This window comes from Lepisosteus platostomus, chromosome 10 (assembly GCF_059453375.1).
Source record: "Lepisosteus platostomus isolate fLepPlt1 chromosome 10, fLepPlt1.hap1, whole genome shotgun sequence".
NCBI lineage: Eukaryota > Metazoa > Chordata > Actinopteri > Semionotiformes > Lepisosteidae > Lepisosteus > Lepisosteus platostomus.
The window spans coordinates 40,225,963-40,252,468 of NC_142620.1; the positions used below are offsets into that span (position 1 = coordinate 40,225,963).

Here is a 26,506-nt window from a genome sequence, read left to right on the forward strand (position 1 = left end):
GTCAAATTCTAACTGCTGAAGCAGTGTCTGTGCTGAGGTTATGGGAAACACCATTACAAAGGGGTATTTTGTAGAAAATAATTAAACTTTACTCTTCTGAAACACCGACAATATATTTTATGTCAGTTCCGTGTACGTGTGTCCAGAAATGGCTATTTCATACAGACACAAATAATGAGATTGCTCATGAGGTCGTTGTTGATCTTAGTCCCCCACTTTGCTGCGTTTTGGTAGAGTCCTTGGCTCTCCTATCACGTAACTGTTTCAAGGAAGCTGCAGTACTTTAACCCCCTCCATCACTTATGTTTACTTGCTTTGGAAGCACTGCCGGCAAGACTCTACGGAGTGTGTCAGATCTGATCTGACTTTAGGACTTTAACCCAGAACGGGGCTTTATCTTTCTGTCACGGTTTCTTATCGGTCCTTTTCTCTTTCCCCGCGAAGCCAGGTAGCTTCTGCAAGGGCACTCTGTCCTGTTCCTTCATCTATTGACAGCTGTTAGCTAACCTTTAGGATGACATTAAAATCCAATAAAAACGAACCCGCTGCTGTATTTGAGCGTGTGAACAGCGTTCGGACAGCCCTCTCCGATCTGTACCTCGAGCAGCTGCTACAAAACAAGCCCAAGCCAGAGAAGGTAAGGATTTGATTCAATACAGTCATTCTTTAAAAATTTTCAGCCGTTTTAAACCAGTACAATCTCGTTACCGTTAGCTATAGAACATGCTTTAACTACTGCTTCTGTCAATACTAGTGTATGAAGAAAATCAATAATAGCTGTAAATACAGGGGACAGCTCCAGTACTGATGGATGGATAGACAGACAATATAGGAGGCTACAGTTTGTATTTGTTCACATCTGATACGTGATCTTCTCTGGTGGGGAACATTTCTTTATCTATTGTTTTCCTCGTAAAGTGAGTGTGTACTGACTGTGTACATAAAGGCTTTCAAACCTGGATCTTTGCAATATTACTTCACGTTATGTTCAGAAACTCCAAAACATCACCTATGAATTGTATATGTTTATGATTAATCATTATTCATGTCTGCACATTTTGTCTGTGTAGATGTCAAAGCCTTGTTAAGTGTGACTTGTTTGTTGTAAAGTATGTCAAGAAATGTATCACCATTTATACATGCATGTTTAAAAAAAAATAAACTACTTCCTTTTGATATTTATTAAATTATTGTGACATCATCTTGATTTGTTGTTCGTTAATCAATAATTAACTATTTAACAACCTTATTAGTTAGAGAGTTGATTGGGCACACATGTTGGAAGTTGATGGTGATTTATCTCATTGAATATAGTAAAACTTAAGAAAGAAAAACACAAAAAGGAACCAGTCCTTATCAAGTGAAAATCAACTCCTTCCACCATGTGTATATTGAAAAGTAGACTAAGTCAGAACACTTTTGTTTACCATCGGAGGTATTCACAGTTAGCCATTTCTCACCTGGTAACACCCAAACACCGTCCTTTGACAATGGGCCACAATCTTGGAGACCATGAATCATGAAACCTTGCTGAAACTGACACATCACCACTGTGAGGTTGGACACAATATGTGCGCCAGCTTTTCAAGAGTGAGAAGGCAGCAAGACATCATTTGGGGCCGGGGGTGCTTACCCTGTGGTTCATGTGGGTCCTAATGCCCCAGTATAGTGAAGGGGACACTAAACTGTAAATAGGCGCATTCCTTCGGATGAGATGTAAAACCGAGGTCCTGACTCTCTGTGGTCATTAAAAATCCCAGGTCGTTTCTCGAAAAGGGTAGGGGTGTAAGTCCAGAAAAGCGCTATATAAGTGTAAGCAATTATTATTATTATTATTATTATTATTATTATTATTATTATTATTATCATCATTTGCGGTGTTCACCTGTTTTCATCAACACAGCAGAATTAGGTGGTGTTAGCAACACCTCAAGTAGTCTTGCCAGCAGCAGAGCCTTGGTATTGATCGATCAAAGTTGCATGTAGCACACTCTAATGGATGCCAGTTATTGTCATGTGATGTAGACTCACAGAATAATGCAGTCAATGTTCTGTATAGTTGATTGGGAGTCACCAGAGAACTCTACTTGTGATTGATGGCAACTACATGTCCCTGGACCTCACTTGCTGCCCTTCCGGTGGTCTCATCTAAATATGTCAAATATCCAGCAGCACAAGGCATCTCCTTCATGCTGCTCGTGTTACAACAACTTTTTATGAAGTGAGAATTTAACGGATATGCCATGGATGTCCGTGTCCCTGTCCGTGTCCCTGTCCATGTCTGCTTGTCAGACTTGAAGCCCCGTTGAATATATGTGGAAAGAGCTGCGGTGACGTGGCTTCTAGGGCTCAGAGACCAGTGAAAAGCCACATGCTTGTCCAGGCAAGAAGTATGAAGCAGAATCTTGCAAGAAGTATGAAGCAGAATCTTGCAAGAAGTATGAAGCAGAATCTTACAAGATGGAATCTGCAACCTAATCAAAGCAATTATTGTATATGTTCAGCGTGTATTGTTTCCAGCACTGCTCACACAAGGGCACTGCTCACACAAGGTTCTGCTTTGTGACTTTCACAGTAAATGCCCTGTTGACCCTGCTAATCACATAATTTATTTTGATGTTAAGGATTTATTTTGAAGAAAACTATAATTCTGAGATTCTTTGACATTGCAGCTCATGAGCATCTACTGTGAAATTAGACCAATTAAAAAGGTAAACCTAAATACTTAATCTGTGATGCTGGGCTTTTTGGGGATAATTTCTTGGCTCACACAGTCTAATACTTTTCTTTTATTCTTTCTTCTTATCAACTGTCAGATGTTGAGGTGCTTGTGTTATTTTTTATTGGGGTTCATATAGGACGAACAACTAGCTGTTGAACAAAAGAACAAAGTTTACAGCAGCGTTGCTACTTAAAATATTGCCTGTCAAGAAAAAAAAATGTATACAGTAGCCAGTTTCAACACGTTTGCCTCAGCTGATTCCTTTGTGAAATAGTGGGTGATTAAATTCCATTCTTGTTGAGAAATCCATCTGCACATGAACTACATCAGTGATTAGTAAGCAGATTTCCATTTTCCACAGACATTATGTTAGCACCATTGATATTTTGGATATTACCAACCGTAAGTGCTGATTATTGTAATCAGTTGCATGCCAGTTTAGCCTCTTACCTTATATTCTAGGTGAATAAAAACTTGATGAATCGTTGTTTTGGCTACTTGAATAATCTATCATCCCCATTCTTTTTGAGGGTTAAAAACTGTCAGGGACTTTTCTCAAATAGTAGGAATACAAAGTACTGTTTCAACCTAATGCATGGCTTATATTACACATTCATGCTTTCATATTGGTTTAATATGATCTATTTTCTCAATGTCTATTCATGTCTTAATTTCCAGTAAGAAAAAGATGAGTTCAAGGTATACTTTTACCAATGGCTAATGTGGAAACTGTACAAGAGTTTGTACTTGTATGCCATTTAGGAGGTGAAGTAATCTATTTTTACTTTCAACCAGCTGTTGAAATGTAAACACACTTTAAGTACTGTCGCTTATCTGCAAAGTAAGCATTTCAGAGATTTTAGTATCACTCCATTTTACCCTGTTTATCATCCATTACACTTCTTCTGCCATTTTTAAATGATAATGAGACTTGAGGTTCAAAAATCAATTCTGTCTCTGCAGTTTAAATTCCAGCTATATCAGTGTTTGAGGTGTAAACTCAGTACAGCAAATAGTTCTTGGAAAACTGATTAAAAAATAAAAAAGATAAAGAAATCTTTAACTGTGTGTATTTATGATGACAATTATTTGTTTCAAAGTCCTTACTTTTAGTTTCAAATACCTGAGTGAGAAAATATATTTTTTTGTACATTTCAAAGGGATATCTCCATCAACCAATGCAAAGTGCAGTTGTTTTCACATAGCATCCTGTAACAGTTTGAGAGCTTTTCCTATAAAGAAAAGAATGTCAGTTTAAAATGTATCCTTTGATTTAACCAGTTCTTTGAAAAGCTGTTCATTAGGTGAGGTGTTTAGACATATTAAATCTGTATTTGACTACAATGTGCTTGGTCCAGGTGAACACATTGAAACTTATAGTCTCATCTTATTTCATATGACCTTCTGGAGGGAAGTAAGACATTTTCTAGGGAAACAACATCTACTTCCAAGCAACTGTTTCTAAATATCACATTTTAGTTTTGGTTATATATAATAAATCTCATGTTCCCGGATATGGATGTGGGAATACAAATTGTGTAAAATATCTTTCTGTTAAACAATATTTTCTCATGTTTTTTTGCAGTATTTTCACAGCTTTCAGTACTGTACTTAGTACAGTTCATTAAAGTAATTGAATTTAAACTCTCAGAACAATGGCCATAAAATTAGGTTTTGTACACACTTTCCCCCTGAATGAATGTTCAACAATTTACAGTACTTGTCATGACAAACTTACCACACTCAGTGCTTCGCTGGACTGTTCTGAATGGGTTGAGAAATGGGAACCACAGTAGGACACAATGTTCTTGTCTAAAAAGAGAAAGGGAGAGGATGTGTTCAGCCTTGTTGGCACCTAAGTGTGTAAACTATCTTTTAAAGGAATATGGGTGATGTATTACCTGGCACGTCAGTCACTATATTACATTTACTAGAACATTTATTTATTGCAGGTCTCTGTAAGTGTGCCCAACCATTCCTGATAACATAGTGAGCCTCCTCTCCCCTTTTCACAATCAGAACAGCTCAGAGACATATGTTTATCTCTTCCAGCATGTAATTGCTGAAACTCAATCAGTACTTTTACAAATGAGAGGATGAATTCTCAACCATTTGTGTCTTAAAACACTCTGTAATTTTGTACTTCTTAGTATTTCAGTGAGAACATTTATGTACTTCGAAGCCTTGTGCTAGAAGGACTTGGCAAAACATGTTTCGAGCAGAAAATATTTGACCTTTTTTTGCTGTGTTCTTTGAAAAAGTGTTAGAGGGATAAAGGTTTCCGTAGTGTCAGTTTATTTTTGTCATTGTGTTATGGATTGCAGAATCGGCCTTCTCTGTGCACTGAGTCATGTCATAAAGCAGAACAGTCATAGAGGCCAAGACTGCAGCCATGTCTAGTATTAGCAGGTTTGCCTCAACAAGTTTTTAAACCTCTTAGCTGTAAAAACTGCATTTGTCCTGAATACAGTTGAGAGACAGTTCTATAACTTGCTATTCAATATAGGTTCTGGAATCCTGAAGTTATCCTATTATAAAGCTTATTTTTGTAGTTATTTATGTACAGTGACCTCTTGCTTTCTACCTAGATACAGAACATTTGTTAAAAAAGGGGGATGCAGTACCTCTCTGAAACACATACAATACAGGATACTCAAAAGATCCTTCCATCTGATTACAGAATTTCAAGATAGTACATTGGTAGTGGATGGTTATTACAAGACATGAGTATTTTTGTTTTGCTTTATGCAATATGGTTTTTACTGAATTATTAATGGGACATGGATAGGTCCCCTGGGATCCTCGAGAGTGCTCACACAAATTAATACACTCTTAACAATGCTCCATACTTTAAGAACTGTGGTAGGAGAGTAAACATATCTGGAGTGGCTGGAATATAGTATGAGCTAAATTAAGACTAGCAATAGCTCTTAATCTTTAAAAGGTAAAGAACAATGTGGTCCTGCTTTCCTGTTCACCTGCTTTCCTCGGATATCTCATTTCATCTGGGTGGCATATGCTATTATATGTATCCAGACTTCTGTTTCTTTGATTTGTCATCCAGAACAAAGCATTCCAGCAAAAGCAGTTTCTGAAAGTCATAAAAGTTCATTTATATGGATTTTACAATCAAAATAGTATCTGAAAAAGTTTTTTTTTAATCAATAGCTTTGAAAAAATTCACAGAGAAATAATGAAGTGAAACACTATGTTGGCCTAGTAAATTTATGCTATCCAAGTGGGCTTTTTGGATTGTAATGAAAGTTTGTTGCTGTTTACACGACAAATGTTTCTGTAATTTAAGCAGAAATAAAACATAAACTCAGGAATCAAAATAACACGAAAGTTATTTTGTTATAATGTTGAGTGTTTAACAAAAAAAGTGTCCATCATACTTTCTCAACCTTTTTTTTATCCCTTTCTTTAATTTAATTCCCTCTTGTTTGTTATCCTAAGAAACCTTCAGCAGTTAAAAAACATCTATGGAAGAGTTTCTTTCTGCTGTGACTGAACAAGTCAGCAGTTTACATGAAACAGGAAGTTTAAACCAAAGCTGTTAACAACAGGACAGCTGCAAAGCACCAAAGTAATCCACACCAGCAGTCTTGCCCTTTTTTCATGTGACCCATAGCTTAATGAAATTCAGAAACAGGAATTAAACACAGATTTAGAACCACATGTTCTGATGCTTCTGCACAGTACGTCATAGAAACTGAATCTCTCATCCCTTAACTGTCAACACAGAGGAACTAATACCTATTGCCTTGTAGTTCTGTTTCTGAGGTCTTCTCGCAAAATGATTGCAACCCTCTGAAGGAAAACGGAAAAGTTTTACTTTACCATGTTTAAATAATCTGTTCAGCCATTTTCAGTGCTGTTTTACCCTTAAAGAGTTACTTTAAGATGGAACCTATCCCTGCAGTTACAGAGTTCAAGGTGGAATACCAGTCCATTGCAGGTCACACACAGGTGCACTCACATAGACACACAGCGGGCAATTTAGGTATACTAGATAACAGAAGACAGCATGCCTGTAGAATTTATGAGGAAACTGGAGTATCCAGAGTCATCTCACAGTGGAAAGATTGTTTTTTTATCTAGAAAATGTAAAATGATGTACTTTCTTAGGTGAGTCTAATCAGGTTGCTCTGAACGGATCTGGCAAAAACTAATAAGATAGCTTTATTGGCCATATACAATTTGTTGTATTGGGAATTTGTCTTGTCACATACACCAGCTTGCTCTCCATGAGATACACAGACAGGGAAAGAAGCTTGGGGTCAGAGCACAGGGTCAGCCATTTATACGGCGCCCCTGGTGCAGTTGGGGTTAAGGGCCTTGCTCAGAGGCCCAACGGAGTAGGATTTTTCTGCCGGCCGCGGAACACGAACTGGCAACCTTCCAGCCACAGGCGCAGATCCTTAGACACACAGCCACCGCACCATCCAATGTGATACACTCTTCTCTTGTTTGTTCACAGCTTGGGGATTCAGGGAAATGAAAAATTCATTAATAATGTGCACTGTTTCTTCCCTTTGTGTCTTTTTCTTGTTTACATGACTGTGCAGACACAGATCTATCCCTGTTTTGCAGGGTATTCCCACAGTAGATAAAGGAATTGTACTTTAAATTGGGAACATTTATCCAGGTTAGAATTTTCTCTCACACATCTTCGGTCATACTGTACTGGCATTAATAAGTGGTGATTCCTATAAAAACACAGCAAATGATTGTTACAGAGAATTGATCATTGCCACGATAAAAAATATTAGTAGGTATTGCATGGAGAATTAAGATTAGAAAACAACTGTAACTGAAAGTGCTGTTGGTGACCATCTTTTTGAATGTGATGTGTTAAATCCTTAACCATATATAAAGCTCCTTTTTGATCTCTTAATTGCTCTTATTGAACACGTGCACTTTTTAATCAGTGTCAAAATCTGCTATAGTAATCTCTTCATTAGCTGACTGAGGGAATTTTGCTGTTAAAAGGATTTCATTATCCAACCTTTAGACTAATGTTTGGCTGTTTCCTAGTAGCTCGTGTCTTCCTTTCGTGAGTACAGACTGTATCAGTCAGCACTTTACAGGGAACATTACTGTAGGCGTTCCCCAGATAAGAATCCACATTTTAAGCCCAAGGGCTTGCTTACTGTGTGTTTTTGATCATGACAATAGTGAAAGTGCATTTCAGGTTTAAGATTCCTGGTAGCAAGGTTTTCAATTTAATAATTAATAAATTATAAGAGATATTGTTGAGTTTCAGTTTAGTTAAATTTTGTTAGGCCAAACATCTCTTTCATTTTAGATTCTTTTGGAAGAACAATATTTTGAATAAACAAATGGATAGGCCTCTGCCTTAGGTTTGAATAAGTACGGGCAGATGATACAAAAATGAAAACTGTCAAACTCATCAATCTATTGATCACACACTGTGGGAATTGGGGATTTTGTCATCCTGGAGGGAACAAAATGCTGCAAAATGGAGTGAAGATGATCATTTGGTACCATTAAATAGCGATTAGCTTTGCTTTTGCCTTGTAAGGGAATGAGTGCACACAAGCCATGCTAGGAAAAAGTGTCCCTAAACATTATGGGACCACCAGAATCCTTTACTATCAGAACCAAGCACTCAGAGCTGGGTTTGGAATAAAGAGAAATAGAGAATATGTTCTGCGGAGGATGTCAAGTATGTATACATCTTATTGGCCATAAAAGGCCATAATATTATTTCTTGAAAACTCTTCAATGCACATTATCCTTTCAGAGAAATGCATGACGATGACGTCATAACACAAAACATGTGAATGAAAGATTATTGTGCAGACTCAAAGCAATCTTTGTGCCATAGCTCTGAATAATAGGGTGTCAGATGAAACCCTATTGCGTGGGAAGGCAGCGTAGAAATTTTGTATGCATCTCTGTGCTTTAGCTTCTGTTCTTATACAGTATACTGAAATTATATTTAGTTTCTCACTTGGCTCAACTAGTAAAGGCATAGGCTATGAATGTAGATTGGGCTTCATGTTCAAGAAGCCCAATTCAAGACATCACAGGTTCAATTATGAATCATGTCACTAGGTAGTTTGGAGTTAAATTAACCAGGAGGCAATGCACACTTGACTTAGAACCCCTGGGGATAGGAGTGGGGATATTCTCTCCAGGGCTTTCTTATTCATGTGCTCCTGCAGGCTTGCAATGGTGTTAGTAAGGGACTACCCCACTGACAGCCCACTGAGTTCAGAACTTCCATTTAATCTCAGCTGAGCTTCCTAATTAATTCCATAATGGGTGGACAAATTGGGGAATGCTATCTGTATCTCATATATCCAATTTGGAACATAATTGCAGTTCATGATTGGACGTACATATGATACAAAATTAAGAACATGAGGACATAACAGGCGATCCTAACTTTATTAAAGAATATGGAGTCCTGAATATTCCAATTTTATTATCATTTTGATAACAGCAGTTATCACTATTAGTGAATTCTAAAGAACAAGAGTTTTGTACGTTTTCCATTCAGTTATTTGAAAGGGTTAAAATGTCCTGTGTCACTTTTTTCCTGTGTGGGATTGTTTCCTTTATTTCAGTAATTCTCCTTAAAGCATTTAACAGCTTGTTTTGTTGTGAAGAACTTAGGCGTGTCCACTCTGAAAGACTATTTTAGTTTCCCAGCCTTCTGCTTTTTAAACCAAGCTAGTGATCCTAATGCTCAGTGGAATTAGGAGTGAGATATATTTCCTTGCAGCTGCTTTCCTCTTTGTTATAGAGATTTGGGTGAACTAGTCCTTGGTAGGAGTGAACAAGGTTAATTGCTTATTCAATATTTGGTCAACACACTGCAACCAGCTGTTTGCTTTAAGGGAGTAATTTCAGCTCTATTAAAAACATACTTGGGAATGTTTTTTTACTGTGCAATTACTCACATGCTATTCATCTAAGAAATCAATAAGTTCAGCGAATGACATTTTTTATGTCAAACAGCCAGAAATGAACAAGTTGAATGGCCCAGTGAAAAAGATCGGGAGAATATTAAACAAGTCAAGCTAGTGTGCTTTTGGATGAACCCCATATTCTAAATCCAGCAGGAATGTTTTATCTTTTCTATAGGCTGTTTACATAAACAAAGGATAGGGCACCTTTGTTGAGAAACTTGAATTATATAATACAAGCTTTCATCATCCATAAACTCTTCCAAGGTGATATAGAAAAGAATATTGTCAGGTTAATGATTTTAATTGCAAAAGTCACACTTTTCAAGGAATTAAGGGTTAATTCCTTACATTATGGGTCCAACTCTGAACATGATTTATGTGCTTAAAGACCTTGATCATTTAAAACTTATCAAGTTGCCCTGTAGCTGTGATATCCTTCCAGACATAAACCTTGATTCTATACAAACCAAAAAACAACAGAGAAATAACAAAAAGTAAAAACTACGTTTTATAATTGCAGCCTTAATCATTATACAGTAGTTTAATACTGTTAACGTTGATGTAACTGAATACACTGAATAAGCACATCCCAAAGAATTTTCTTTTGATTTTAATCTGTAATTTTACGCAACACTGCCTACAATACTATAGATTGAAAGACCAGTACAATCCGTGTAAGAAATACATATTTATTTGATAGACCATTTTCTATTGAACAACATAAGAAGCACTGTGCAAAGAGACTTTCAGACTGTAAATTCATTTGGGTTTTAAAAAAATGACAAGTATATATTTCTTAAATTTACTGACCACAAAATGAACAGCAACCACAAAGAGATGAGGATTAACATAGCCACACTATCTGAACCATTTGACAGTGGTGTTAGGACAAGATTATTTTGTAATGAGTTTAAAACTTTTCCAAAGACAGAATACCTATATCACTATCATTCCATTACACTCAGGTGCCATTACACTCGAGAAGTAGAAAAGGCTTATACTGTATAAGTAATCTTATATTATTATAACTACTCTTTTATTAGAACACATACACCTAACGTGTATCTATCTGAGTAGTGTGCATGTTGTGTACAGAGATGCTAGGGCAAGTTTAGTCAAAAAGTCACAAGAATAGTGCCTCAAAATAGTGGTGAGATGTGCACCTGAACAGTAGGGTAGGTTATGGTGATGTAGTATTTTTCCTCCATCCGTTTTCTAATCCCATCTTGCAATTCAGGGTTGCAGGGAAACTGAAACCTATGCCAGCAAGCAATGATCACAAGGCGGGATACACCTTGTGAGACACACAGACACAAACACAGACATGCACACAGAAATTAGAGCACCCAAAGGTAACGCACACAAACACAGGGGGAACATATAAACTCCTTGTGGAAAGCACCTGAGCTCCATGCAGCAATGCTAATCTTTGCACCGCTGTGCCACCAGTACTTTTCATCTACAATTTTATATGTACCAACAGCAAGGAAACATTAGATTACACAAAGCCTAATGTAATCGATGCTATTGATTGAGTTTGGGGGGGTTCATATTGCTGCACAGCACAGCTGAGTGTGAGTTAAAACACTGGTGTATAATCGGTATGAGGAAAAAAATCGGGTTTATGAAAGACCAGTGTTCTGCATTTTGTAGATATACGCTATTGTTCAAAATCAATTACAGCTCTCCAAGAGTCTGCTAATTAGTCGCTGCTTTATAACAGAGTGAATGGATCATCCCACAGGAACTATTCATTTACTTGGAATACATTATACTCAGTTTTAATAACTCTCATTTCTTTGTGAGCATACAAAATAGACCTGTCTGTTTACATTCAGACAGGCTCCTTTCAAATGTGCAGTCTTCTTTTAAATGCACAAGCAGAAGTTAATAGACACTGAAGGTGTAAACAATACTTTGAGCTGTATACCGGACATAGCAAAATGAATCATATTACTGTTGCCTGAGCTTGTCCCTGGATCTTAAATGTATTATTTTACTTGTCTTAGGAAGTGCAGCCCTTTAAAATACCAGTTAATGAGATTGAGTTCCCTGTTTATTATTGTTACGGTATCTTTTTTAAATACACAGGAAACTGGTGTACAAAAAGGATGTAAGACCTTTAATCACACTGGACTTCAGGCCATACAGTAAGGATATTATTTACCCCAGAAGATTCATTTGTATTCAAGGACAGAAATGATCTGCAAACATTTAACTCCAGCTTTCAAAAGGCTATTTCTTTTGTCTTTTTTTGTTCTTCTTTTGTGGTCAAATAGGTGTGAAAAGGGAAAACACAGTGACTTAAGAAATCACTGTGCCACCTATTAATTATAAAATCTAGCATTCTTCTGTTTTCAATAAATACTTTTTCCAATACAGGGCCACAGTGAGCTCGAGCCTAACCTGGCAGACAATGGGCTCAAAGCAGGATACTGTCTTGATAGGATGTCCATCCATTCCATGGCAGAGCACACGTACTCCCACTCACAGGGAGCGATTCCTAGACAACAGCTAACCTAGAGAGCATGTCTTTGGACTGTAGGAGGAATCCAGGGAACCTGGCAGAAACCCACATGGTCATAGAAAACTCCATGCAGAGGGTCCACAAGGCCAGGCCCAAGCCCAGGACCCAAGAACTGTGAGACAGTTTTAAAATCATCTTAAAAAACATGAGTAGTGTCACATCATGGAAGAACACTGCTCTTCTCCCTTCACCATTAAATCTCCGGCATATCGCTACAGAGCTTGAAGTGTGTCAAAAAATGAATGGGTCAATAAGTGCTGGTTGGACAAGCCTTGTATTTTCTCTGTGTGGGTAAAGGGTTTGATGCTGTGAGCTGAGACACAATTGGTAATTGCAGAAGGACAGAGTATTGGCTGCACAGTGTCATTAAACCACATATAAAATATTGGTGTAATTCTAGTCAACAGTTCATATAGTACTAAATATTCTGGGAAAATCCTTATTTTTACGTGCATATTAACAGAAGAGCCTATATAGAACAATAACTGGGAAAATGGCAGAAGCTATATCATGTTGTATAAAGGTGTTTCTTTCTGACTTTTCATTGCTGATTATCTAGGATGAAGTAGTGTCTCCTTCTTGTCTTTTTAGATGGCGTGCTCCTTTCCCAGTTGAATAGTCGTATGGTTTTGAGATGTTGTTGTGTCTCCTCTTAAGGGAGGCTTAGGGGATCGTAAGATAATAATACTGCACAGGAAGGAAGAAAATCCCTGGGACCAGCTAATGTTTCCTTGAGGTGGCTGCAGTAGATTACCAGCTGTCCTCACTGATAACACAACATTCTACATTTATCAATCTGTTTTTTAAAATGTTTCTTCAATGGGTGCATGACAGTGCATTTATTTTCAATTTTTCTGTATTCCTTGTAAGGTTTAAGAGCAGACTACTGTGCAGTTCTCTGTAGTGATTAAATGCTTACTATCCTGAAAAAACTACCTGCAAGGTCAATGGGAATGACTATTTGTATGATAATTGAATAGATTACATATACTGCAGTATTGTATAATGCATGGTTATTTTTTTCTTCATGGTTTTACCACAGTTCTTAAATGATAGGACATAGGCTTACTGAACCCTTGTTTGTGTGTGTCACATCATAGATATTTAGATATCTATGCTTATATAATGAGACCATGGTAGTGGAAGAATGCATGCCAAAAGCTATAATACATAATACATTGACTTAGATTTGCAACCATATGCAAATGTCTTCAGTTGAAATATGATTGCCACAGTGCTATTAACCTTTGGCTTTCTGAGATTTGTCAGCAGTCACATCAGCATTATCATCAGAAATCACTGGCCTGCAATTTGCTGATGTGTTTCAGCAAAGAGGTTGTAAAAGTCATTTATGATGTGCAGTAAACCATGCACAGTTGTGTAATGGGAGAGAACAGTGAGAACTGTAGAAGCTCCCTTTAAGTAAGAGATGCTTTATATAAATGGGCAGTTTCAACACACATTGATCAGCAGTTTAATCAGTAGCTAATTTAAACACACTGAAACTTACCGTTATAAAAATATTGTCTTATGTCTATTATGATTGTACCTATTGTCGTGCATTTCATCGTTATTTAAATGGCTTTATATATAAATCAATATAAACTGATTCTATCACAATGAAATTGCTTTTTAAAAATTCTTGTTAAATTGGAAGGAAAGAGGACACACTGCAGTTTAGGTTCAACCATCAGCAGAAAAAAAGAGATTGACTATGCATTAAACTGTGAAGCAAATGCCAAATGAGTTCCATCTTGGCATGCTGTGATAAAATATCCTGTAATTACTATAAATAAATATTTTCATGAACTAGTATTGCACCTGACAAAAACATACAACAAACTAGCAATTAATTTTTCCTGAAATGGATATGAAAATGATTATACTGATGCAAATGTTTGTAAGATTGTACAAATACTTTTGTGGATGATTATTAATTGTAATTTCAAAACTTGTTGCATAACAGTTATTGTCTAAACAAACACTGGAACTACCATGTTGTATAAGATGTATAAGAAGAACCATGACAGTAGTGTTCTGTTTAGCTGCAAAATGATGTTCTACTGAGTACGTTAACTGGCTTGGCTCAATGTAAATGTAATAGGCAATTTTAGCTTTACAGGGGACTTGCTTTTTTTTATAAATGTTGTTCTTCAATTACAAAGCCCTGCAGGCTGGCCATACAGCACTTAGGTGCACATATAACAGCTATACTTAATCCCCGTCATTCTTTTCAGTGCTGCCTGGTTAGTTATTAAAACTTAATGATTAATTAAAGATTAATTTTTAACCCACAGCACACATTGATACTTTAGGCTGCTAATTAAATATAGCAATGTGTTCAGCTGTGAGGAGAGCCACAGAGTATTGAGAACAAGTACTGATGAATAAAAATGTGCTTGTCATAGTAACCTTACCAGTGTTATTCCAGTCTCGATTAAAGGCTGTTTACTTAAGTTAAGTATGGTCAGAACATAACATACATTTTTGAATGTGAGGAATCTTTAAGTGTATGTTCAGCAAAGCATATCTTCTCTTTTTAGGCGGTAATGCAGACAGAGAAGGCCACAGGTAAAGACGTCTATACAAATGGGAGTGCTGATTCCAGTCTCATGAATGGCAAAGAAATGAACAAGATGCGTCTGGTGCAGTTTGAGAAAAACCCTGCACAGCCTCTGGTAATAAGTTGTCTCGTTGCCTTTAAAATTAAATACTGAAACACACCCAAAAAATCCTGTTCATTTTTTGTAGTTTGTTACAATCTCCTGACAAGAGCATGTGTACCTTTTTAAAAATATGGATGCTAAAAGAAAAAAAAAACAGGATGGTTTCTTTAGTTACCAAGGCCTGCATTGCATTATGAACTGGCTTAAGATCTGTCTTTTAAAATGGCTTGTTTTACATGTTTATGAATTCAGTTCAAATAAGCACTCCCCAAATGAGCTACCTATATTATCACCTACTCATAGTCCAAAAAACACTATAGAAATGTTTTGTCTAAAATCCAGGAATTATATTTGAGATGTGTTTTCTCCCCTGATTTGTTTCTTCAAGTCTTTGATGCTGATAAGGTGGAAAGAGAGAAAATACTGGATTGTAGCTGTAATCCAGTGATTTGCATGGTATGGGTGTTTGGAGGGTATTCAACACTACAAAGTTAATAAAAATGATAGAGCTCATTAAAAAAGTCACTCTAAATCATAAAACCAAATGGCATCCATTTATGGAATTGCATCTGTTACCATCAAGGTTTTTACACAGCAATGAATTTATCACAAATTTATGGATATCCATAATATCCCCCCCCCCCCCCCCCACAGTGTAACAAAATCAAAATTAAGCTTAAAATGCCCACAGGGATTCATCATGTATCATTCTAAAAGATTTATGGGAACACTCCACTACTTCTTATTCAGTAGTCTAGGCCAAATCCTAATTAAGACAAAGTAAAGATCTGATTTAAAAATACTTTCAGGATTGCTTTGGTGTCTTAACTTTCCTTGCCGAGAAAATGGAACCCTGGCTATGTGGGCGCAGTTATGGGAACCCCTCCTTTGATAGTTGAGCCAGGAAGCTGCAGGGTTGGAGGCAGGGGTACAAACGATGGTGACCTGCTTTAGAAATGTTATATTTCTGTACTGGAGAGCAGAAGTGCATGAGATCACAGTTTCGATCTTCTCCAGACCCTCAATTTAAAACTGTATTAAAAAAAAAACAGATGCAAACTTAGTATGGCAGTGAATATTTTCCCAGCAGGATTTTAGCAGTTTTTATATCTGAGTGTGTTTTTGCTTGGACTGTAGGGGGTCACTCTGAAATTAAATGAGAAGCAACGATGCACAGTGGCTAGAATACTTCATGGTGGAATGATACATAGACAAGGTACAGTGTCTATCTTATCATCTAAGGATTATTTACTAGTGAATGCTAGTCAACATATTGACATACTGTATTTCCCATTGGAACAAGTTAAGGTTTATTCCATGCTGAAAAGAGAAGAAAAGAAACACAACATTTCAGCTGTTGACACCTGAAGAAGGCTGCACAACTGAAATGTTGTGTTTCTTTTCTTCTATTTTCATGGAGTAAACCTTTACTTGTTCCTTTGCAACCTACTCTTGCTGATGCAGCTAACTACTTGAACATCATATACCCCATTGGGCACGTTTGAATTAAAATCAAGCCATATAATAAGATTTTACAGTATTAATGCACAGAAATCCACTCTCACAAAACAAAGCAACATGGAGGCAGCTTAAACAACCCCTATCTTTAGTATACCCTTATGTTTTGTATCCACAGAAAGTAGAATCAGTGACCCAGTGTAATTTGTTATTTTTTTAACGTAAACATGAATTGTCAATGCTGCTTGCATACAAATTATAATAAACAGCAGTGGTTTCTGAAACAGCAGGCTCTTCACATGGTGAACAACCCCTTTGAAAATTAAATAGTTCAAATTCTCTTCAATGTGCCCTGAGTTCTGCCTTGGTGCCAACTTCTCTTGAAACGGCAGGGGTATTACAAGGGTGTAATATCTTTGTCACAGTAACTTTGGGATGTTGGGAGCAGGAGTTAAAAAAATAAGCAAAAAAATCGTATCGACTTTACTGTGTAATAGGATTTTTAAATACCATAGAGTGCTTGAACAGGGTTTTGCGAAATCCATTCACATTTCTCTCAGACAGGCTATTTGTACTTCCCAGGTTCACTCCATGAGGGGGATGAGATTGCCGAGATAAATGGGAAGAGTGTAGCCTACCAGTCAGTGGATCAACTGCAAAAGATGCTGGTACGTACAGGCTCCTCCAAATTCTGTGATTGTTGTAAATTGTGCTCTTACGGAAAAACACAAATGGCTGTCGTTCATAGTATAATGACTTGTTCTAAAAATAATACAACCATGTAATTTGAAGCTATTGGACAGGTTTTGAAGTCTCGCTCTTCCATAATGACAATTTATCTTCCTTCTGCAACAAATTAGTCTGCAGTCACTTGAAGTAAAGAAGGAATCTGCCATTTCAGTTTTCCTTCGTTCTGTTAACCTGTCTTGACAATTTTGACTACAGAGAACTCCATGTATTAGAACTTAAATTTCAAAAAGTTTGGTTTTCCTGCTACTTGGACCAGACATTTGTCAGCACTAAATAGCTCCTAATGCAATATTTCTTTCAATATTTTAAAATAGAATATCTGTTTTGATCCTACTTTACGTGGATGTCTATGAATTATCCAATATCTGTCTTTACAGAAAGACACAAATGGAATTGTTACCTTAAAGATTATCCCCAACCAGCAAAGTCGTTCTCTTGCATTTGAGGTAAGCAATGTTCTTAATCTTGTGATTACTCTCAATTCAAGGTTTATCTAGGTATGCTTTTCCATGTACAGTACAACAGATGTCAAGATATTGTATGTTTTTTTATTTTTTAGTTAAGACATACAGAAACAATATATGTTTGACATCCATCACTTGTAAAATATTTGTTTTGGCTTACTATCAATAAAACTAAGTTTTTTGTTTTATCATCTTTAACTCTATAAATGATAACCTATTCTCATCCATTTTGATGGCCAGTCATGTTTTACAGGTTAGTAATAAAGAGTGTGAAGAATTCTGTGGCCACTACAGCTACAGCATTATATATTTGCAGAGATTTCACAAGATCATTTTCTCTTTGTACCTCTTATCATTTCTTCCCTTCGAACTGAAAGTACCAGAACCTTTATTTTTAACATAAAATAAAGTTAGAACTTTAGTGTTTTGGAAACTTTAACTGTTTTAATTTCCAATTGTTCATGCTTTTCTTTTGTGTTTAATTAAGCGACAGCCATAAAAATACATTGTTGCAAGTTTTCCGAGTGCATGGCTGGAAGATAATTTATTTTCTGAGAGCTTTATGCATACCCCTGACTTTCCACACAACAGGCAGAAAAGCCTAATAATAATCATGGGTCTCTTCATGCTGGCTCAGTTATTTGTATGTATTCCTGTGCCAGCCTGTTTTGGACTATGAAGCATTTATAAAATATGGGGTGAGGCAGTGGATCATTTGTTTAAGAAAATTGAATTGTCAGGGGATAGTGGGTGTGGAACTGCAGGATGAAGGGAACTATACTTATTTTTGTGTAGGAAAAATAACTGCAGATTATTTTTGTATTTGTGTAATAGTTGATTCTGCTTTTGTTGTTCTGCTCTTCATGTTTTGAAGAAATCGCTTATTTTTTTAAACAACATTTGTTCTTTATCAGGCATGTCTTCTTCTTGCCCAATGAAAGGAACAGGTGACTATCTAATCATTAGAAGTCAGTAGGAGCTTGTAGATAATTACTGCGTCCTTTTAGAGCACTAACGCTTTTTAAACTTAAAAGAAAGTCTGCTTTCATTCTGCCATCTGCAGGTTATATAACTTACAGAATACTGTAGAGCCCTGATTAAGGATAAGCTAGTTTGTTCATTTGTGTGGTATTAAAAGAAATGGTAGTCATGTTGCATAGAAGAAAATGTGAATTGCTGCTTATAAAATGCAGAGTTTTATAAGCATATACCAGCATTCTTTCTGATTAAAAAACTGAAGTAGGACTGTCTTGTGAGTATTACTGTAAGATTATTTTAAGATTGTTTTTTGTTAAAAATTAAATCAAAACCAAGATAAAAATATATTTTATATTTTATATGTATAATATTGTTTTACAATATGTAATATTGCCATATAATATCTAATATTGTTTGACTGGAATTTAAAGTTTTGGGCAAGTCTTATTTCTGGTTGCATGACAAATTCAAGATTTCTAACATTGCATTAAAAGATGGCAGTGTTTAAGTGTGAATACTACATTTGCCATTCCTTCATGTGTTCATCAACATGCAAGGATTAAACTAATTGCAGAACCACTACTACCTTTCTTCATTCCAATCCTAAATATTTTCTTCTCATACTCAAGCAACTAACTGTTGAAAACAAAAGAAAATTCCCAAGACATAATATTGATTATTTTACTAATTCACCTATTATTTTACTAATTCACTTCAATAAAACGAATTGTGGTTTGTGAATGGTTATGCATTAGGAAGCACTTTAGGATCAGTGCTACTCCAGGTTTTGCTTTTGAGGTAGATGAGTAGGGTTAACAGAATGAAGCTCATTTTTACATTAACCTCAGAAATTCATCATCGGGCATATATGAATATACAGTTATATTCATTAACATTTTAACCCATTTCTGTAGTATATTGACAAGAGGCATATAATGTCTGGGTTTTGTGGGCTTTATCGGATCTTTCTTAAAAGCCTGGAAGTGCGTTTCCTTTTCTTTTTGCTTTTGGGGAATGCAGTCCTTGCCTATATAATTGGTTCACGTGACAAACACTAGTTTTGCTCTTTTCCCAGATGTATGTGAGAGCTCAGTTTGACTATGATCCAGCGAAGGATGACCTCATTCCATGCAAGGAGGCTGGGCTAAAATTCAAAAGGGGTGACATCATTCAGATCATCAATAAACAGGATCCAAACTGGTGGCAGGGCAGGGTGGAGAGCTCAGATGTTGATTTTGCTGGTCTGATTCCCTCACTTGATCTACAGGAATGGTATGTTCCAATTAGACACTTCTTAGAAAAAAACAAGAAGCAGCAACAATGATTGGTTCACATAAATATTCAACAACAAAAAAAATGTGAACAAAAGTACTCTTGCAATTCTTTGTCTTCACACTGAAATGACATACATGAAATACAGTGATAGAGCAATATTTTATTAAAAGGATTGTGAATATTATTTTTATTAAACTGACCCATAAGTAATATGAGTGTATTACAATTCAGCAAAATTCTTTAAACTGTCATAATTACAGTAAATCCATGTAACGTATTCTTCAGTGTACTCTAGGAAAATATGTTCATTTAAGTTGTATTCATTACTGTATTTATTCATAACAAAAAACGCATCTTCTTGTATTCTGTTTTACCAGGATTCAATGGTATTCTGATTCTAATTTATAGTTTTTCTGTTTATATAAACAGAATTTCTTTTTCTTTTTTAAGTGCAATCAATGATAAGTACAGTATAAAGAATAAAATAAAATAAAGAATTGCCCAGTAACTGACAGAATGTAGGCTGGAGTTATATTCCAAATTGTTGCTCATAATTTTTTATAGTTAAAAATGTATTATATCAAGGAGAATTAAAGACTAATTATAATTAAAGACTATGTGTTGAGAAAAACCTTCTTAATAATGTACATATCTTAAAAATGAAAAGGTATGTCTGCAAGGCATGAATGCTTTTAATCCATGTTAAATTTTGGTGTATTAGTGTAACTATAGGGTGGTATGGTGGTGCGGTGATTAGCGTAGCGACCCCTGTTTCAATTCATGGGGTACTATCTGCTTGGAGGTTGTATGTTCTCCCAGTGTTCACATGGGCTCCAGTTTTGTCCCAAAGATATACTGGTACGTTAATTGGCCTCGGGGAAAACAAGCCCAGGTACGAGTGTGTGTGTCTAATTGTGCCCTGCAATGAACTAGTGTCCCATCCAGAGTGTATCCTACCTTGCACCTATTGCTTGCCAGGATAGGCTCTGAATCCCTTGCCTCTGCCTTTTGGATAAAATGATAAGCAGATGGGTGGATAGTGGAACAATACACAGGGGACCCATTATCAAGTCAGAACCTTCATCTTTATCTTCCTAGGCGAGTGGCAAGCAGAAGCACATCTGGTGCAGAGGGGAACCAGTCTTGCAGCCCCTTTGGCAAGAAAAAGAAATGCAAAGACAAGTACCTGGCCAAGCACAGCTCAGGTAAGATACACCCTTAAGCACCCCCACCCCACCCCAATAAAAACTGACCATTATTAAACCAAAGGAGCAAGTGATAGGTTTATTCCATGCTGAAAAGAGAAGAAAGAAAACAATGTTTCGGCTGTGGAGCCTTCTTCAGACACCTGAAGAAGTGTTGTGTTTTCTTTCTTCTCTTTTCAGGATGGAATAAACTTATTACTTGTTCCTTTGCAGCCTACGCATGCTGACACAGCTTCCCACCTGAATTATTAAACCAAGCCACTGTCACATGAACAAAGTGTGACAATAAAAAATCCTTAACAATTCTCAACAAATCCTGACTTTTATACAGAAAACAGAACCATTGTATAACGTTCTTCAGAAGAGTGAATTATTTAAATAAAGAAGAACAAAACAAAACCTAACTCCTACTTGGAGTCCTCTCTATACTTTCACATTGTATGTTTCCTGTGTTTCCCCAAAAAACAACATTATCAGATAACAGAGAACTCCCATCTGGATTGTCTGTCTTTTTCTCAAAAACTGTAGCTGTTTTCCCAACAAGACAACCCTCCTCTGCTTTACAGGGATCATCAGCTTGGTTTTGATTATCCTTGTGAGCACCTGTACTCAGTTGTTGGTCTGTTGGTAGCCATTTTATCTCAGTGACTGTTCTTGGTTACATTCGAGACAAAATGGCCAGCTCCTATGGAAGCCTCCTAGGGACATCTCAGATGCATACTCTACATGGGGATGTAGACACCCTCACAGTCACATCAATACATCCAAAATGACTAAATAGTGGAAGATTTATTCTGGTACAGTAAAATACTGTATATACTATAGTACTCAGCTATGACTATCCTGCCTACTCACTAAATGCCAAGAATGCATTATTATAACATAATAATTAACTTTATTTTATATAGCACCTTTAAAGGTGGTTTCTCAAAGTGCTTTACAGAATGACAACAACAATAAATAAAAATACACAAGATAAAACACAATTACAATACACAGAGGAGACTGTGGATGGTGGTACTAAGTATAGTAGGAGCAGAGGGGTAAAGAATGGAATCAGTGAAGTTAAGGCTCTTCTAAAGAAAAAGGTTTTGAGTCTGGATTTGAAGGAGTTTAGAGAGGGTGACTCTCTGATATCCTTGGGAATAGAGTTCCAGAGCTTGGGGGCATAACAGAAGGCCTTGTCATCTATAGAATGTAGATGGGCTTGGGGGACAGTTAGGAGACCAGAATCAGAAGAGCGAAGGTTGCGAGGTGGGGAGTAGGGCGATAATAGTTCAGACATGATAATAGTTCAGCCATGCAGAGCCTTATAGGTGGTCCATGAGGATTTTAAAGTCCACATGGAATTTGACAGGAAGCCAGTGCAGGAACTCCAGGATGGGAGTTATTATTCACATTCATTTAGCCGATTATTGCCCTGTTCAGTAAATACTGCAGTCCAACTTTATATGATGTAGAAATTTATAAACTTTTCATATGCTTCAAAAACTTTACAGAGTACAGTGCTCTAAGCAGGGAGGACTGTGATTTTGTTAGGGATTACATTTACACAATGCACTTCCTAGAAGGAAATTTTTGAAAAGATCTATCATGTAACATTAAAGCTGTGCATGATTAACTAATTTTCCTTAGCATATTGCCTGTTTAGAGGTTTCATGTGCTTTTTAACTTGAATATGCCTACAATGCTGAAATTGTGAATTAGAGTTAGAGCCTTGCAGTGGGTTATTCTGGGGTTATGGTGGTGGTATTAAGGGACAGCCTGGGATTTGAAATAGAATATTATGGGAGCAGGCGGGAACAAAATAGTCCTGCGCAGAGCTCTAGCTTGAGCTTTTGAAGTGCTCTATTAATTGAAGTTTTGGATTATTGGAAGGTGAAACTCAAATCAGAATTAGGGTGTCTACACTGTAATACAATATCAGAAGTTACGATGGCCTCTACATCAGTATTCTTTAGTGCACTAGAAAGCGTTTTTTGGGAGTTTTCAAGATCAGTACTTTCAACAGATTTCCTTGAAGTCACTCTCTACTTGTGTGGATTATTAGTGCTTGGATTAATAAATTACCAATGTGAATTCAATCTTCATTTTTTTATTATTTTTTCAATGCCAGTTTTTGACCAACTAGATGTCATTTCCTATGAGGAGGTTGTGAAGCTCCCTGCATTCAACAGAAAAACACTGGTTCTGATAGGTAAGTTCATGTACCACAGTGCACAGTCTTGGAGCAGCCAATGAGTTATATTCAAGAGATCAGACATGTGCTACTTACTGTGTGCAATAATCCCAGAATTGCCTTTTGTAGTGCCAGACATGTTTCTTTACATAAACAATGCACTAAGAGAATCTAGGACATAACTACACTGACCTGCTCCTTCTCCTTATTTTCAACCCTTTTTTAATTGCCCAATGCTTTACTGCAAGGGCTTGAAACCCAATATTACTGAGATTCTGTCCTAAAAGTTGCACGGCATTGAAGTTAAAAATTCTCTGGGATGTCATAGTATTTAAAAAAAAACTCACAGGAAGCCGACAAAGTTTAACACAGCAAGTAAAGTTACTTCTTTTACTATCTATTGTCAAATAATAAAAATATCATTATTTTTATTAATGATTTTTTTTACTGTTCTATTCAGGTGCTCCTGGAGTAGGACGAAGCCATATCAAAAGCACTTTACTTACTAAAAACCCTGAAAAATTTGCCTACCCCCCACCTCGTAAGTATTGTTTGAAATATCTGTCAATTTAATAAGTGCAAAGCTGAATGATGAGTTTCTAACTTTTAAAACATTCTCTCAGACTATTTCTAAATTATGAGTGGATGCAGCATGAAAAAAAAACAGCAAATTGTGTGTGTTTAATACAGAGTTGAAAAGATATGCACATAAATTAATGATATTAATGCAAGAGCAATACATTTCCTGTTGAAGAATATCAAATTTAAAGACCTTGAAAGGATTTAAAAAACCTGTTCTAAAATACAAATGTTATGTTGTATTCCACCAGTCGTTTAAATTTGCCATTAGAAAATTAGTAGTTCATCCCATCATTTTGTATACAATTAGTTCTGATTGGAAACTCTAATCCCAAATAATCTTGTGATTATTTATCTTAGAGCTATTTAAAAGACTCAGACTCCATGACTCATGCTAACTTGTCAGATGACATTTCAGCATTCTTACCATCTTACACTACATTCACGTTTTTGCTCTTTAGTGGTTATCATAGCTCTTACACCAGGTAAGAGCAGAATCTTTCCTTAAGCAAATTTTCCCTTTCTGTTCTCTCCCAACTCTTAACCCTTTAGCTTAGAATATTCTCACTCTTTTTCCCTGTCATCTTTTATACTAGGCACAGGAGTGTATCTCCTACCTACACTACCATCTATTTCCCTGTCTTAAGGTTTTCCCGTTGAATACCTATCACAATTGGACATAATGGTATTAAATCTAGCTCTGAATCACCTGATCTCTTTTTCAAACACCGTTCCATCCCCTTTCAATTTAGGCCACTCCTCCAGCTCCAGTTGTTAGTGTGGATTGCTCCACATGGTGTCTAATCTTAAATTTTCACTTATCTGGGGCAAGTAGATACAGTTACCTTGCCAAATAGCACCTCCCTTTTCCTGTCACAATGTCTCCATTCACTCTATCTCACTCCTGTTTCTCAGTAATGTACTTCTTTACTGGACCTAGAAAAAGAGCCAACCCACCTGGGCAGTATCAGTGTCAACTAATCAGGGTATCCTTCATTATATAATCTCAAGATACCTTGCAGTTTGCCATGTCACAAAGACCTATTAGCTGGCCCACTTCAGCTCTCAGAATAACTTCTGTTTTTACAGTTCTCACATTCTAAACCTGGTAGAGGTTTTCTGTGATGATTCTCCATGCCAAACACTGGCACCTCTGACACAGCAACAGCCATTTCGTTACCTTCTTGAATCTAGACATAGACTGGTCCTCTTGCTAGACACTAGTCTCTTACAGGCCTCTTTAGTATCTTCAAAAGCAGTGTTATTTCCACAAGAGAGTATACTGACAGCTCTTTCCCTCATGTGGAATATGTGGAATCAGTCAGCAGAAGTAAATTAAATGTTTACTGTACAAAACTGTGCTTTCTTTGCAAACTGTTCCAGATACTACAAGACCACAGAAGAAAGATGAAGAAAATGGAAAAGACTATTATTTTATTTCAAATGAGGTGATGACAAAATGTATCACAAACAACGAACTTCTGGAGTATGGTAGCTTCCAGGGCCACATGTTTGGCACCAAATTTGAAACCATCCACAAAATCCATGAGCAGGGCAAAATCGCAGTCCTGGACATCGAGCCTCAGGTATGGCACTGAAATATTGTGAAATTTTGCTGAAAGTTGTTAAAATACTTTCACACTATATTAGAGGGCTTGAAGTTTTCTTCATTGTACATTTGCAGAAGACAGCATAAAGATGGCCATAAACCAAAGGCCATTTTACTCATTCCATACTTAGGTGTTATTGACCTTTTATCAGACCTTTAAATGTAAATGGGATCCTTTTGGAATTAAAAAGTTTTCAAAACTGTCTACTATAATAATTAGACCAGGAACATGTAGTTGGTTGCTTAACTTAAACAGTTGAACATATTACGCTGTTAATTACCTCTGTAACCTAACTGCAATTCATTCACAAGCTAAAGCCAAGCATTGCAGCTTTTCAATGGTGGAAGTGTAAGGAATACTTACAGCGGTGGCCATCGGTATTAGAGCAACTACTCCCCCTAGTGTGGAAATACTGCCTTAGTTTCCCTGGTTAGGCCCTGCTGATGCAGTACTCACCTGTGACGTCAGGTTGTGTAGAACAGCATCTGTTTTGTTTTCAGACTTTGAAACTCCTTCGAACAGCAGATTTTGCACCTCTTGTAGTGTTTATTGCTCCAACTACTGCTGCCAGCCAGGTAAGTTAAAACATTTCATAACTAGTCTCACCAGGGTCATTAAAAATCTAAGCAAGAGATTCCATGATAAACATCAAGCTTATCTAGTGTTAAATTTTTTATAAAAGCAGGCTTGGATCAATTGTTTTGAGTAACAGTGGAAGTTAAAGTAACAGTAAATGCAGTTATAACTAATTATAAGGAAACTGCAGGTGCCTATTTCAAAGAACAGTAGTATAATTTAACACCTTTGAAACAGAAGAAGAGCAAAAATGTTGCAATACAGGTGATTGAAAGGTTCTCATTGTGAGGGTTGAAAAAACAACCATTAAAACTAGCTTAACAGGCTCACTAAACAACACACGTCTACATACTTTAAAAAAACACTTGCAAACAGGTCTACAAAATCAACACAAAGCACAACTGAAAAAACAAAACTAACCTGTAAAGTACGTTTCAGCTAAAATCTAATTTTAAACAAAAGTCAGATTTGACTAAAATCAGTTTTCTAGTTCCTGGTAAATGAAAGAGAACACTGATAATTTTACAGATGCAGTTATTTTAACCAACTGTTATTGCTGCGTTTAGAAGATTCCCC

The 26,506-nt window shown here is 36.5% G+C and overlaps 1 protein-coding gene across 1 annotated transcript in view; it reads left to right on the plus strand.

Annotated features, from left to right (window-relative positions):
• Positions 1–291: 291 nt before the first annotated feature.
• Positions 292–26,506, plus strand: part of mpp1 (MAGUK p55 scaffold protein 1) — a 28,329-nt gene continuing 2,114 nt past the window's right edge. Inside the window, exons 1-11 of the mRNA XM_088648992.1 lie at positions 292–637; positions 14,734–14,868; positions 15,994–16,072; positions 16,897–16,982; positions 17,442–17,510; positions 19,582–19,778; positions 20,880–20,986; positions 23,103–23,183; positions 23,626–23,706; positions 25,128–25,330; positions 25,855–25,929. Of these exons, the coding sequence (XP_088505118.1) occupies positions 515–637; positions 14,734–14,868; positions 15,994–16,072; positions 16,897–16,982; positions 17,442–17,510; positions 19,582–19,778; positions 20,880–20,986; positions 23,103–23,183; positions 23,626–23,706; positions 25,128–25,330; positions 25,855–25,929 (1,236 nt within the window). The 5' untranslated portion in view covers positions 292–514. The remainder of the gene's footprint in view (positions 638–14,733; positions 14,869–15,993; positions 16,073–16,896; positions 16,983–17,441; positions 17,511–19,581; positions 19,779–20,879; positions 20,987–23,102; positions 23,184–23,625; positions 23,707–25,127; positions 25,331–25,854; positions 25,930–26,506) is intronic.